This window comes from Python bivittatus, unplaced genomic scaffold (assembly GCF_059951505.1).
Source record: "Python bivittatus isolate LINGU-HERP-01145 unplaced genomic scaffold, Pbiv_v1 ctg000700_np1212, whole genome shotgun sequence".
NCBI lineage: Eukaryota > Metazoa > Chordata > Lepidosauria > Squamata > Pythonidae > Python > Python bivittatus.
The window spans coordinates 60,736,568-60,752,385 of record NW_028277098.1 but is presented as its reverse complement, the minus strand read 5'-3'; the positions used below and the strand labels follow the sequence as shown (position 1 = coordinate 60,752,385).

The 15,818-nt window shown below is 39.6% G+C and overlaps 1 protein-coding gene across 5 annotated transcripts in view; it reads right to left on the bottom strand.

Annotated features, from left to right (window-relative positions):
• The window catches only part of SOX13 (SRY-box transcription factor 13), a 63,013-nt gene that overhangs the window by 12,499 nt on the left and 34,696 nt on the right, over window positions 1–15,818 (bottom strand). For 3 of the 5 annotated variants that reach the window (XM_007425173.4, XM_025164744.2, XM_025164745.2), the window contains exons 2-10: window positions 12,092–12,299; window positions 11,646–11,751; window positions 9,647–9,733; window positions 8,801–8,973; window positions 7,461–7,529; window positions 6,678–6,792; window positions 4,630–4,712; window positions 4,385–4,544; window positions 2,884–2,993 (exon numbers count right to left, since the gene is read on the bottom strand). In XM_007425173.4, coding sequence (XP_007425235.1) covers window positions 2,884–2,993; window positions 4,385–4,544; window positions 4,630–4,712; window positions 6,678–6,792; window positions 7,461–7,529; window positions 8,801–8,973; window positions 9,647–9,733; window positions 11,646–11,751; window positions 12,092–12,298 — 1,110 coding nt within the window. In that variant the 5' untranslated portion in view covers window position 12,299. The remainder of the gene's footprint in view (window positions 1–2,883; window positions 2,994–4,384; window positions 4,545–4,629; window positions 4,713–6,677; window positions 6,793–7,460; window positions 7,530–8,800; window positions 8,974–9,646; window positions 9,734–11,645; window positions 11,752–12,091; window positions 12,300–15,818) is intronic. The other 2 variants (XM_025164743.2, XM_025164741.2) reach the window with 2 other exon arrangements.

The window sequence follows — 15,818 nt, the reverse complement described above, 5'->3', positions numbered from 1 at the left end:
AGCCTCATTCAATCTCCTGGAATAGGGTCTGTACAGCCCAAAACTGTTGGGCAGGGAAAGATAAAAGAAAGACCACAGGTAATATCATCTGAACAAAAAGAACCTTGGAAACAAGGCATATTATACAGTGGGGCAAAAAAGTATTTAGTCAGCCACCAATTGTGCAAGTTCTCCCACTTAAAAAGATGAGAGAGGCCTGTAATTTTCATCATAGGTATACCTCAACTATGAGAGACAAAATGGGGGGAAAAATCCAGAAAATCACATTGTCTGATTTTTGAAGAATTTATTTGCAAATCATGGTGGAAAATAAGTATTTGGTCACTTATAAACAAGCAAGATGTCTGGCTCTCACAGACCTGTAACTACTTCTTTAAGAGGCTCCTCTGTCCTCCACTTGTTACCTGTAGTAATGGCACCTGTTTGACCTTGTTATCAGTATAAAAGACACCTGTCCACAACCTCAAACAGTCCAAATTCCACTATGGCCAAGACCAAAGAGCTGTCGAAGGACACCAGAAACAAAATTGTAGACCTGTACCAGGCTGGGAAGACTGAATCTGCAATAGGCAAGCAGCTTGGTGTGAAGAAATCAACTGTGGGAGCAATAATTAGAAAATGGAAGACATACAAGACCACTGATAATCTCCCTCGATCTGGGGCTCCACGCAAGATCTCACCCCGTGGGGTCAAAATGATCACAAGAACGGTGAGCAAAAATCCCAGAACCACACGGGGGGACCTAGTGAACGACCTGCAGAGAGCTGGGACCAAAGTAACAAAGGCTGCCATCAGTAACACACTACGCCGCCAGGGACTCAAATCCTGCAGTGCCAGACGTGTCCCCCTGCTTAAGCCAGTACATGTCCGGGCCCGTCTGAAGTTTGCTAGAGAGCATTTGGATGATCCAGAAGAGGATTGGGAGAATGTCATATGGTCATATGAAACCAAAGTAGAAGGTTTTGGTCTAAACTCAACTCGTCGTGTTTGGAGGAGAGAGAATGCTGAGTTGCATCCAAAGAACACCATACCTTCTGTGAAGCATGGGGGTGGAAACATCATGCTTTGGGTCTGTTTTTCTGCAAAGGGACCAGGACGACTGATCCGTGTAAAGGAAAGAATGAATGGGGCCATGTATCATGAGATTTTGAGTGAACACCTCCTTCCATCAGCAAGGGCATTGAAGATGAAACGTGGCTGGGTCTTTCAGCATGACAATGATCCCAAACACACCGCCCGGGCAACGAAGGAGTGGCTTCGTAAGAAGCATTTCAAGGTCCTGGAGTGGCCTAGCCAGTCTCCAGATCTCAACCCCATGGAAAACCTTTGGAGGGAGTTGAAAGTCCGTGTTGCCCAGCGACAGCCCCAAAACATCACTGCTCTAGAGGAGATCTGCATGGAGGAATGGGCCAAAATACCAGCAACAGTGTGTGAAAACCTTGTGAAGACTTACAGAAAACATTTGACCTCTGTCATTGCCAACAAAGGATATATCACAAAGTTTTGAGATGAACTTTTGATATTGACCAAATACTTATTTTCCACCATGATTTGCAAATAAATTCTTTAAAAATCAGACAATGTGATTTTCTGGATTTTTTTCCCCATTTTGTCTCTCATAGTTGAGGTATACCTATGATGAAAATTATAGGCCTCTCTCATCTTTTTAAGTGGGAGAACTTGCACAATTGGTGGCTGACTAAATACTTTTTTGCCCCACTGTAATTTCTTCTGTTTTTAGAAAAAGCCAGTTCCAGCAAGAAAAAGGAACAATTCAGCTAACATTCTGGATAGCTTTTGTAAATAATACTCTGAAGACAGAGACCTACAGAATAAAATGACATTTGAATAGCTTTATGGAGTACAGGTAGTCCCTGGGTTAAGAACGCCCGATTTACAGATGACCCATAGTTAAGAACAGAGCCTACTGTAGCAAAATTCAAGTTAAATACACAATGGTTTGAGTCATTGACACAATATTACTTTTACAGTATTATACAATAACACTGTTCTGGCTTACATACAGATTCAACTTAAGGACAGACCTTGGGAGTGGAACTCATTCTTAAACTGGGGACTACTTGTACTTCAACAGAACAAGTATTTTATGTACGTGAAGTTTAGACTTCAAATTTCAGAATACAGTGTTCTCACCTCTTCACTTCTATTGTAATTATGTGCTTTCTATTGTAATTATGGTATCTCAAACCACTCCAAATTTCAGTCTCAGTTTTAATTATTGTGATATTACTGAGAGCTCCTCCCTTAGCTGTTCAATTTATCAGGCAGTGATAACAGCAAAGAAAAAACTTCTCCTACAACTTTCACTGGGCCCTACAACAGTAACCTAGACCTCTGGAAAATAAAGTTAATAACAATTTCTAAGGGCACCTCATTGTCAAGACACTGTTGCTTCTATCAGAAATGTTTGGGGGATTAAAAAAAACAAATAAGACAAACAGAAAATGGCCTTGACTGTTCACCCAATGACCTCTAGGGTTGATTGTGTTCTATAATGGGTCAGGGACTTGGTGAATAAGAATTGGGAAGCTTATAAATTCTATCCTTCTCCAATTACTAAATTGTCTGAACTGCTACCCGAATCCAAATCATGTCAAATTAGCTCTTTTTTTAGGAAAATTCTGAATTAAGGCTTTTGAAGATTCATTCATTACTATTCACATTACAGATAATGGCTCTGAAAAATCTAGATACCAGTTATTTTCTTTATTGATGGGCCTGCTTTATTAGATTCCATGTTAGCTCAGAGAACCCCAAGGACTCCAAGTTATATTTCATTCTTCAGAATTTTGATCCTCATTCAAGGCTTTTAAAACAAAGAAGGTATTCTCTCCTTTTAAGACCAAAAGCAGTATCACTTACCTTAATGTACAGATGATTTGGAGAGCCATCTATAGCTCTGCTTTGGTTGTGCAGAAGTTGCTGAGCATCTTGGATTGCTTTAGTTATAGCATCTCCCTCTCCAAGGAATCCTGATATTTAAAAAATACAACTGGTGTTATGATCAACTGATAATATCTTCATGAAGATCACCAGTGCACAGAAAATTACTAAAGCAAGAAAATAGTATGGCTACCAGATCTGGGTGGCAAAAATCCAGACAACCATTAGATGGCAGCAAAAGGTTACAGAAAATCCTGACTTCGCCACCATCTGCTGCCAACATCCAAAATTTTATAGCCTGGATATGATAGCTCTACCTTGCCTTTTGCATAAGCATGCCTTAACTGCAGCAATTTTCCCCTATTGTCCTATAAAGCTTCAAGTTAATTTTCTTTTAGAATCAATGATGGTTACTTTTTTTTTCTCATCAGAAAAAGATATATTTACAGTGCAATCCTGTGATTCCTAGGTGATACATGGGCCATATGTGAACTTCCACTTACATTACTGGCATGTGAAATCTGCAAGGAGGTCTTTCCTGAGTGTCAGAGTTGATATATGCTACTGTTGCTACTGGCAGTGGTCCACTGATAGTAAATGGAAAGAGAGAGAATTCCAGCCCTGAACCTTTTGTAATTGACTGCACTCCTATTGGAGGCAACGTAAGAGATTTTCAACACAAAAAAGACTTCAGTTCTAATTAACATAAGCCTGGAGGGCTCAAGAATTATGAGTTTCCTTCTTCCACATGCCTAAGACTGCTGTGCTTTTTATCTTGTGCCTTTGGTTATCATGAAACTGCAAAATGTGCATCTCCAACAAAAAAATACACTACAATGTCCCCACAAATTCTGCATCACATTAGACTTCAGACTAGATTTCTGCTTCTCTGCAAGAGGGTAATAAATGAAAAAAAAAAATCCATCCTTCATTTTCTGATTTGGAGTGATTAGAATATTCAAAGTATCTGTTAACTTCATTGGCTCAGATTAACTCTAGGAGCCTTGAACTCTTTAATTTGCATATATTTCAAAATCATGGATATCCCAAAAGATGATGCAATATGTTGGATATACTAATTTGGATATACGAGCACTCTTGCAACATGATAGACCATTGGTTCATCTAGATCAAATCTGTCTCTCCTGACTTATAGAAATTGTCCAAGTTTTCCCAGACATATTTGGAGATGTTGAGGACTACATCTTTTGCATGCACAGCACATGCTTCTACCTCTGAACTGCAGCTTCTTTTCCCTCTTCAGCACTGGTGCATCAACAAGATAAAATCCCAAAAGGAATCCTGAGGAAAGGAGTATTCATCCCTTCCTGAATCTAGGGATGTCAAGAATTCTTCCCCCAAGAAAAATCAAAAGAGTAAGCTAATAAAGCACAGATATTTTGCAATGGGTTTGCAATTATAAGTGATTCAAACAAAGAAGCATTTCTCTGCCAGCTCTGCGTCAGAGAAACAGACTTACCCAAAGGAAGGTTGGGTGGGCTGGTCTGCAACTCCCGAGAAACTCCATGGTTAGCATTGAGGGGCTGACTGCTACTAATCTTTAAAGTAGGTGTGCTAGAGGCATTGGGGGGTTCAGAGCCTTTAGACTTTGCTGTTAAGTTCAGTGGCTGTGACGATTCCTGAAGAGAAAACAGAGGAGGAGAATAGAAACACTTTCCTACAAGATTTGGGGACCCAAGGAAAAAAGCAGTTAAGAGGTTTTACCTGGATCTGTAGGTGGCCTGAGCTTGCAGGTCTCTTCAGTGCTGAAGGAGGGGGACTATGAAGCAGCTGCATAGGATAGTCCACTGTAGATTGTAAAGAAACAGAAGAGATGCAGATTGTGCACAATGTCAAACATAAACTAAGATCCTTCTTATATCAACAGTGAATCAAGACTGAATCTGCCTTAAGTACAGTGAAACTCGACCTGTGATGGACTGGAATGGAGGAAGAGGCATGAAAATGGTGCTCTCATCTCCAGAGCAACGCTCTGGAGGTAAGCAGAGAAAGCTGGCGCATCCCTAAACATTCCAGAAGATAGTAGAGAGTTGTGCCTGGGAACTACTGGTCAGTCTGAAAAGATTCTGTAAATAAGCGCTAGCTAATAACCTTGTTGATTGAACCTACACGGTCTCCAGGAGTTCCTTGGGCTAGGCCTGACATCAATCTTTTCAGACTGACCAGTAGTTCCCAGGCACAACTCTCTACTATCTTCTGGAATGTTTAGGGATGCGCCAGCTTTCTCCGCTTATCTCCAGAGCGTTGCTCTGGAGATGAGAGCACCGTTTTCACCCCCCTTCCTCCATTCCAGTCCATCACACGGCCTGGAATTAGGCAATGGGGCCAGATTTGTGTGCGTGTCCCCAAACATATGAAAACATATATGTCCCTTTTGTACATTATAACAATGAGTTTTGGGACACCTGTCATCAGTGTATTAAAGTGAGCTGTTCTTAGTTCCACTGATCCAGACTATCAGAATGAAAGGGATTAAATTTAGTCATAACTAACTTTTCATACTAGTTTAAAAGGGATCTAAATGCAACTAGCTAAACCTGGGTATAACTAAATATCAATCACTCAATCAGCTTTATTATGGTTTCAGGCCAGTATCAACATTCATTACTGTACACTATTTCAAATGATAATAACAAAATAGGAGGTATTTCATACTGATTTTATATCATTTTACATTACCTGTAAAATAAATAATACACAATAATGAAAGGGAAGGCCACTGATTTCTGTCAGTAACCCTTCAACCTAGGCCAGGTCTGGAAACAGACTCCATAGGAACTACTGGAACTCTACTTTATTGTTGTATGATATAATAACAGAATCTGGAACGCCCACAAGCGGTTCCCTCTGCCCCCTCTTATACCCAAAAGAATCAAGACAGGATTATCTTGAGTTTCTTTCTCATGCCCTGTTTCTTCACGCTGCTAAGTTGATGTATACTTAATGGTTTGTGTATTTCTTCTTCAAGGTTATCTCCATACTGCTCTATAATATCTTTCTGCTTTCTACTCTACCAGTGAGAATTGTGCTGCTTGCCACATGATTTTAGACCCTGTGTCTGCAAGTAAAGGGCTTACATAAAAAGAGTCCAGAGCACTTGGAAACACTTGTGTTGATGGGCTATCACAGTGTTATGGATGCCCCTGTAGAAGAGGCAGTAGAGAAAAGCAGAGGCCAGTGTTTCTTTCACGCCTGCTACATGGCAGAATATTTCATCAATTTACTCAAACTGAGTATTCTTCTATTTACCCTTGAGAACTGCCGAAAGGGGGATGTTAAAACCTGCATGGTTGAACAGCTGACAATACTTTAGGAGAGGAAGCTGCTTGAAATAATCACGCTGGCTCTGAATTATGTAACCAAACCCCAGCTATTACATTTGCAGAGATTCTACCTTGATTTTCCTGCATATCCAGTAAGCCTCTGTTTCAGCATCTGAGACGAAAGCCCACTTTGCAGCATTTTTCATTCTACTTTTCATTTCCAGGATACCTGGAAGGGCTCTATCAATGTTAAAGGGCCAGGTTTGTGGTGAAAACAGCAGCTTTAACCATTAAATATGGCATTCTGACTCCGTTTTTATTGACTGAAATATTAGGGAATTGATTCAACGTAGATTCGTGTAGTCCCATGGTTTTCAGTGGTTGCAACTGACAGAGCATGTTCTCTCCTCCCATATCAAGTCAACTGTATAAAAGCCTTGGGAAATCTGTATCACAGTCAGAATTCCATTTTTCTTGGCCTCTTCGTACCTGGCTTACATGGAATTGGCTGGATAGGAAGTGCCATCTGAGAATCTGAGGTGACAGGAAGAGGGTGGTGGTTGGGAGGAAAAGCTGGAATCATGACATAGGGCATGTTGACCTGCTGAAAAAAGGGAAGTGGTGGACACAGAAATAAATATAGCAAGAATGAGACTGTAACAGTACTACTCATCCAAACAGCCCTTTTTCAGATCCACTGGAAGGAGTAACAGAGAGATGTATATCACCATCTCACTTCATATCCATATTGCAGTATCAAATATTAGGTAGTTAACGTAAACACCCAGAAACACATCTAAGGAAGTACAAAAGTTTTGTTATTCATACTGCAGGAGAAGGAGTGCTGAAGTTTCTGGTCAACTTGAAATGCATTTTCAATATGTATTTCTTTGCTAAAAGTGGCAACTGGCTAGAAGTGGGGGATATGAATTGAAGGAGGAAGGAACTGACCCTTTATTCCCATACCAAGGCCTCAATTGCAATCACATTTAGTCTGAACTAAATCCTAATGATTTCACTGGCACATGCTTCACAGTAAGACATTCTGGACCACAACCTCTTACATTTTGAAAAGCTACATTTAATTTATCATTGTCAGGATATTAATTGCTTCTATGTTAATTTCTGTACATCTAAGGGGGAAAAAATCTTCACATGGCACTATTACCCTTGTTTTGGCACTAAACCCTTTGTCTTCTAATTTTTTGGTGAATGCCTCCAATTAAGCCAAGCTTCAGTGCTATTCCCCAAGGAAAATGAATAACATTTTACCTGGATCTGCTGCTGCAGCAAGTTGATCTTGTGTTGTTGCTGGATAAGTTGTTGTTGTTGCTTGGCAATCTACAAGTGGGAAAGATGAGGTAGAATCAAGGGCCATACTAACTGAACTACATATCTTAGGGCTACTTGGGCATGATGCTCACTTCTATAAAGTTAATGGAATACCACTATTTATGCTGCAAAACAAGGCAGCTTGTAAGCAGAACCTGAATGCACAGATGCAGCTGATAGCAAGTGCTGTATGAAAAAGCAAGACACTGGGTACTGAAACCTTTAGGTCAGGGCATACCATGTTTCCCATTTAGATTTCTCATCTATTTCGCCATCTGCATTATTACACAGAATTCCGATGATGAAATTACCAAATTGAATAGCTGTAAGAAGATGAATAAGCACAAATTTGACCTATTAGCACTCAAACAGACAAGTTATTGGAGTGGGGTGAAGTAAAGCATTATGTACAGATTGTTACATCAGAGTTGGGCTTGAAAGTGCCAGCACTGAGTAACTTTAAAGGAAGTCTGATGTCTCAGGCACCGTTCTAATATTAACCTCATCCTAAACCTTTAGTTTTGTGGATTTGTTTAAAATTGTGCCTTGCTGTTTCATCTGTTAAGAGAAGTTGTCACTGAAACAACAGTCCTACCCATTTATACCACTGTTACTTCTGCACATTAAGACAATACAATGTTTTATGAGCATCAAAAACTTGTTCAGTTTGTATGACTGCAGTTTTGATTCTGAATACGTACTGTATACTTGTGTGTTTAGGATTTTATAATATCCCATTTATGTAGACTCTATGCCCTGTTGCTTGTTGACAAACTACAATACATATAGTTGGCAATTTTTATGTGTTTATCTTTTGCAGCCAGAGGCTACACTTTATTTAAGGGGGGAAAATGGACCTCAAGAGCTGCAGAGAAGGTGGGACATCAGTTTTCAGCCCTTGATTTTTTGGCTTTGTGGGGTGGGGGGTTAAGTAAAACAGGAATATTTAGCTAGAAGAGATTCCTGTTTCATATTGGGAAAAATCATGTGATAAAATTATAATTTGCTGCTAAAGATAAGCAATATGATCTGAGAAGATTCTAAGGGCCACAAAAACAGGCCACAGATTGACTATCCCTGATATAAATACTTGTTATTCTATTTTTAAACTTTTTGCCTTTCCAGGTTGATTTGAGTTAGATACAGACCTATTAACTCATTTAGCTCTACTACATTCTATATAATTTGAAGTTCAAGTGCCAATTAGGGCACATTCTAAAGACATATCTCAAAGGCTAAGAAGGATAAATGTAGCCACAAAGTAGTGATTTACTGCCTACCTGTTCTTGCTGTTGCCTGGCCAGCTCCATCTGTTGTTGCTGCTTCTCAAACAACATAGCTGCCATGTTCTTCTGCTCTGAATGGGCTGTCAGCAGCTGGTCCCTCAGGATGGACAGCTGGTTAATCATGACCAGCAGCTGTAATTCTTTCTCTGCCAAGCTTTCTTGGGTTCCTGGATTGAGCAAGAGAGACAGAGGACAGATTAAGAGGGAGGGAGATAGTGAAATTTCAGTCTGGAACATTAAGGTTATGTTCTTATAGCTCTTAGTGGATATCCTGCAATATCAAAGGGACAAAGGGAGACCAACTGCATAGGCCTCCTCCATGAGTCTGAGAAAAATGTTATGCAACTTGCATTTTACACTTAGAGACTCAAATCCTGGAGAGCGCAAGGAAAATGGTGCTTGTGCAGATATGTTTTAAGATGCTGCAGTTCTACAGGATTCAAACCATCTTCTAACCTGATATGCACAGTTTTTATTAACAGATAATTATACTCAAAGATCCACAGTTCTGGTGAAATCATACATGAATCTGTTAAAAGATTAATTCTTCTCAAATGGTTAAGTCCAATTTGGTATGCCCAGTAGCTCAGTCTTTCTCATCCTGGATACACTGGAATACAACACCTAAATTCTAACCAGCATACTGCATCAGAATCTGGGGAGTTGTACACTGATGTGCCTGGAGAGTACAAAATTGGGAAAGGCGGTATTGTCTCATAATGGGGAGGCACTTCTTATATTGAATTGATTTTAATCCTTTAAAATAAAGCAAAATTCTCTGAATTGTGATTACGCAAATTTAACTAAAACATACACAATTGAGCTAAGCCCATTGCTCACCTTTTACTTCTTTGGATTCCATAGGGCTTTTCCCCAGAAGTCTCTCTTTCCACTCACTGGACAATAACTTTTCAATGGTCGGCATCACTGTTACAAGAAAATGTGAGAGCCCCAACAGGTAGGCTTGCAATTGAGAAAGATACAGTTTTCTAAATCATAATGCATAAGAATAGAAATGAAGACTAGGTTGGCTCATGGTGGATAACACAACAAGGAAAGACCAAGATAATCAAGGAAATTGGTGACTTTAGTTAAGCATGATTAACTGAATTAAGCATCTGAATGCAAAAACTGGGACTGAACATACATGCCTCCTGCTCTTGTAAATCTAATGATATTTACTTTATAACATTATAGCCACTCTTGGTGTAATGGGATTGTTTTTAATTGATCAAATATGATCATTTAAAAATTATTACACATTTTTCAATGTAGCCATTTTCACATGCAGCAATCAAGAATCCACTCCAAGTTGAAAAGGATATAAGAGGAGGAAGAGCTACCTTTCTCTATGTCAAGCTAATTGTCTGTCTAATGTAACACTACCCATCCTATTTCTACAACGTTGCTTAATCTTGCAACTGGAAGATTTTAACTAGATATATCACGGGCCAATGTTGCAATAGTTAATTCTAAAATGTAATTGCCCATTGTGAAGTCCTTGTAGCCCCACCTACCGAAGAAAGCACCAGAATGCAAAGAACTATGCTGATCCAAATGTGTACATGTGTCTGTATTAAGTTAAAGCAAAAAACTCTTTTTAAATTAACAGCTGACAGAATAAAGAGCTGGCAAAAGACAGTGAAAAAATATTGAAGAAATTTGGATTCCTGTCCCCAGATCAATCACTGTGACTGTCAGTGTGCTGTAATGGTTAAAGTGTCAGATTGGTACCTGGTCCACCTTCAGGCACAGAAATTTACTAGTTGACTCTGGGTCAGTCTCCTTCCAGCCCAACCTACCCCTCAGAGTTGTTGTGAGGAAAAATGAGAGGACGAAGCACTATGGATGACAACTTAGTTTCTGAACAAAGGCAGCATATAAATCTAGCAAATAAATACAATTCACTTGAGTGATCTTGGCCCAGTCAAGCAAGCATAGCCTATATCTCAAAATTATTATGAACATGAAGTTTATGTGGAAAGGGAGAGAATAATCCACATTCTTGTGTGCCCAGAGTTCAATAGAGGAGGATTGAGATACAAATGTGAAGTTCAGTAAAGTCCGACCTGCCGCTTAGGAAGCTAGTGAAATTTATTGTTGATTATAGGAGAACAATATTATTAACATATCTTTAACATTGCCTATATGCCTGAAAAAGCACAGAGAAAGCCCTTACAGGGAAACCAAATACTGTACAGAAAATCCAAGGTAAAGCATCAGTTCCTCTTTTTTTCCACTGAGGACAGGAAACATGTGCATGAATATAGAACTACTTGTATTCACACAAAACATGTATAGTGGTGGGATGAGATGAAGTGGGAGAGGAAGACTGCATGAGAAAGAGGAACATGAACTGTATCCAGTTTAAATAGTTTTCTTCAGCACCAGGAGCAGATCTTTTGTAACTTAGTAGGACTTAATTGACTATTCAAGACCAAGCCAACTCCAACATACTTTGCATTATAACAGGAATCGCTCACAACAATATATTCTTCCTGGGAATGTCTCTCTGTTCCCCCTCTCTTATTATGAGAATTGCAGCTAAATTCAGAGGGAATAGGGAAGCCCATGTTGGTTGCCAGATGATGTCATTGCCTCTATAAATAAAAGACATTTCCTTCTCACCCCTCCCACGAGCCCAGCTCCACAACACTGCCAGAGTCTGAAGACCATGGATCCCATGATCTCAAAGCAAGTACTCTGTTACACAATTATACCTCTTCTCAGAAACTAAAAGAAGAAAAATCTAAAAGGAAACAATCTGAAATGGATGTGTGTGGATCTTGGTCTGGATGTGTGGGGGAAAAATATCATGTCTGCAAAATACCCTTCCTACCTTCTCTTAGGTTTTTATTGAAATCCAATTTTTCCTGGTTGCTAACTGCAGGCTCGAGCACAGGGTTCCTGGAATCTAATGCCTTGTCCACTGGAGGTACAGATTCCTGAAAGATAGTGAGCCACTGTCAATCACCAGCACCCTGCAGGAAATTAAAAAGGGAAGGATAACAGATATGCTTATCTTCACAAAGTCTTACTTTCAAGCAGGGTGTGTCCAAACAACCTCTAGAGTGTAGCGAATGAGGTGCAGACCTGGTTGGTGAGTTAGAGAGCTCATTTAACAGATGAGGAAATCACTGAGGTTTTTCTCTCTCCCTCCCCACCCCACTTCCCCCCGCCCCGAAATGAGTTTGCTAAGTAGAAAGTGAGCCTTTTGAGAGACCAGCCCCCTTGGGAGTAGCAAGATATGCCTCAAGAGTAGATGCCTGAGAGAATGTGGCCCACCTGTGGGAGAGTTAGGGGATCAATACATTCACCCAGTGGCAACGGCGATTTGTTGGGGTTGTTGGAGCCAGGTGATGTGCAAGGACCTTCCCCCTCAGTCAACTTGAAGTAACTCTCGTTCTTCTCTTCTGTTTTAATAGTGCAGTTCACCATATTCCCAGCTCCATTAAGCTCCAGCTGAGGAGAGACAAGGCTCCTCATGGACATCCTGGAGGAAAGGATGACAAGGGGAAAAAAAATACAAAAGTTTATGAAAATGAACAGGAAAGGAAGGGCCATGAAATTCACTCACTTTAGAGGAAGATCAGTGTTCCAAATGCGAAACCAAGCATAACAAGATCTCAGGCAAGCTCAGAAATAATCAGATGGCTGCTACTTCCATTGTACATTTAGACACATGTTCATCATCAAAACAGGACTCCAATTTGCACAGAGCATGCATATGCTAATCTACAGATTTCCTTACTAATGAAATCTATCTCCTGTCTTACCTTCAGCACTCCTCTAACTTCTCTCCAGAGCACAGCAAATTGGTAATTTGGGCTCAGAGAGTGTCTAGCCCAGCGTTATCCAGTGAGCTTTCGTGGCTGAGGGTGCATTTGAACCTGTGTTTTCCCAGTTCTAGTCCAATACTTTCACCACAACACTATGAGAGCTCTCACACCACACTTGTTGCAGATGTAGAAATAATAATTAGAATTTTAAAAGAATAGACGAAAGCCTTCCATTATGGGGAAGTCTGTAACAAGGTAGCCTGTGTTACATTCAGGATGCTATCCAGGCACTAACTTTTGGGGTGCATTTAGAAAGTCTCAAATATGTGGCTTCACGTTTACACCTCAGTCCCAAATTTTGCTTTGTTCTTGAAAGAGACTTGTCCTTTATGATAAACCACATCCTCATAACAGCCATCTTATGACTAGTCCAACTTCTTAAAACAGCCATTTGGAAGAGGAGCTCATGACAGTTTCTTGGATTTGTAAATGGTCCTGCACATACAAAAATGTTGGGGAATCCTGCCTTAGAAGGACATTACATTGACTGATTTACCAAAAACAAAGTCAGAATTTGATGAAAGAGTCAATTATGAAATCAGGTGCAGACAAAGTTAAATATACCATACATATTTTATGCAGAGCAACAGACATGCAATATTTTTCCTGCACAGAGGCAAGAAAATCTTGCTCTGTACCTCTCAGATGCAAAGCATTATAGTGCAACCACACAATAATTTTCTGGTTCTAGAAAGACAAAACAGCAGAAGCACAAAGGTTTAGGGGCAAAAGCAGCCATCATAACTGGCCAAGTGCCACCATCATTGCCACTTGGAGTTCTGGAAAAGCACAGGGCAGTAATTACATAACAAACAAAGCCTGTCTCAAGCTGTGAATTAATCAAACTGCTGAAAATAAAACCTTCCTCTCAGGAACTTCAGACAAAAGAAATGAAAACAACAGGGCTGGCTGGGTAATGAAAAGCCAGCACACTGAATGGGGGACAAAAGGAAGTTGAACAATAGGGTGTTGGACAAAAGCAATAAAGTAAAGGGAAGTGTGACAGCTGAACAATGAGGCACTGTGCACGCCAGAGTTTCTGATCTTAGCAGGCTTTTTTATCTCAGTTCCCTGCCCTTCTATGAACAAATCATTGTGCTTTTCAGGCTATTGGGTTTCCTTCGCCATTTGCTTTTTGGCTCCTGCAGCCATTCCAGTTAGAGCTCTATGCCTTTCCATTTTCATCCCTGGTATGCCCCTCTCCACGCCGCAGTCCACCATGGACCAAAGAGATTCATCTTCTGAAGACAAAAGACATCCGTGTGTTAGGGAGAAGCACTGATAAGTGACAGCAACTCACTCCCCCCCCCCAAACATACATCCAATAAGACATGCCAGCTGATTACTATAGCCTTTAGCTCTCTCTCTCTGGATGATAACAATACAGGTCTTTCTGCCTCTGGCATGATACTGTCAAAGGAAAGAATATTGGTCTCTATTTGTCCCTATTGTTCTACCTTGTGCTCAAAAGACATGGCTAAGAGGTTACAAGCATACCGGATAATTTTTGTTGATGCAAAACAAGGGCACTTCCAACCAGAGGGGTTTTTTTTTTTTATTGTTTGGTATCCAGCAGGTTTATTCAGTGCATCCAAATTCAGAAGCCCAAATGATACAAGGGATTGCTACATGGGCTTCCATGCTGATTCCACAACTGAATGATACTTAACATGTGTTTATTTTCTATGAAGTATTTTGCTTGTTTTTATCTATGTCACAGGGAAACCCTACATGCATGTTTCCCATACGCAAATCTCCCCGTGTACAACAGAATTTACTTTCAGTTATACACAAAACAAACCTGTACATGTAATAATAGGGCTGTACTATATAAATAAAGAAAAAGTGAATGAACTTTAAAGTGAATGAACTTTAAAGAACAAAAAGCAATGTATGAATCCATGTGTAGTCATAGTAGAAACAAGGATGTTCTGCAAGAACAGAAAGGTATGGAGACATCTCAAATGCACACTTCTTTTATTAAAAAATATATGCAATACATCCATCTGAAGAACCACCGGCAATGTAGGAATCCCTGTGATAGATTATACTGGAGGAGAGATTAAGTATTCATTTTCATAAACACTGCAGCAGAATAAGGAAATATTATGGCAAAATATATTCTATATATACTCAGGACACATATTAATCTGTTGTGGCCTTAAATTAACAATTTTGTACAAACTTGAGAAAGATATCTCAAGTTCTTGCCATAGGATTTATTGCAGCATGGGCTATTTCCCCTTCCAGAATCCAATGCTTTCAAATAAAATAGCAATAAATATGAACTATATGAGGATTGACTACTCACAGAAACATGTTACTTAAGAATATATAATGTTTAAAGGTTTATAAAGCTAACCAAGAGCACCTGTTAACTGTAACATAACTCCAAAAGGAGAAGGAATCAAGGTTATATTTATATAGCACACATATTTCTGGATAACTTAGCTGCTCATCAACAGTGGTAACATCCTTCAGTTATTTATGGTGATTCAGAATGGAATAGCTTCCTTAAAACACAATATTTCCCAAACTACTACCCTCCTGATGAATTGGAAGAATCAAAGCTCAAAGCCAGCATAGATTATGGTTGTGCAGAATGAGGTTCATGGAAGTTATACTGTAATCCAATATATCTGAAGGGTGACAAGTTGGGAAAAGTTGAAGCAAGGAGCATGATCCTCATCTTTTCTTGGCCTTATATGTATGGCAGAGTATATGCTTTGTCATGTATTCTCAACTAGCTACAGGAACTTTAGTTGGATCCTAGTGTGAATATCATGAGAATAACAAGAACAATTTTAAATTGCATTATACAGGTAACTGGTAATTCAAATGCCTGTTTAAGTGTATTTCATATCACAAGCAAAACATAATAAAGAATATGGATTACCAAGAAAAGAAGACACAAGCTGATACAAGTTTACATAAGTTAGGCTCTCTCATCCTGCCTGCAGATATTTAAATAGATAGGGCAAATATCAACTGAGAGACACTGAGAAAGAAAAGGACCTATATTTAGATATAATTACAGGAATTGACTAAAATTATAAAACCATGTTGGTAAAGATTTGTGCACCTATATATTCTTCCTCTTAGGTTTTAACTGCTGATGGACAACTTTATGACCCCTGACCCCTTTTTTAAGGTTGCTTTATCTTCCAACTTGA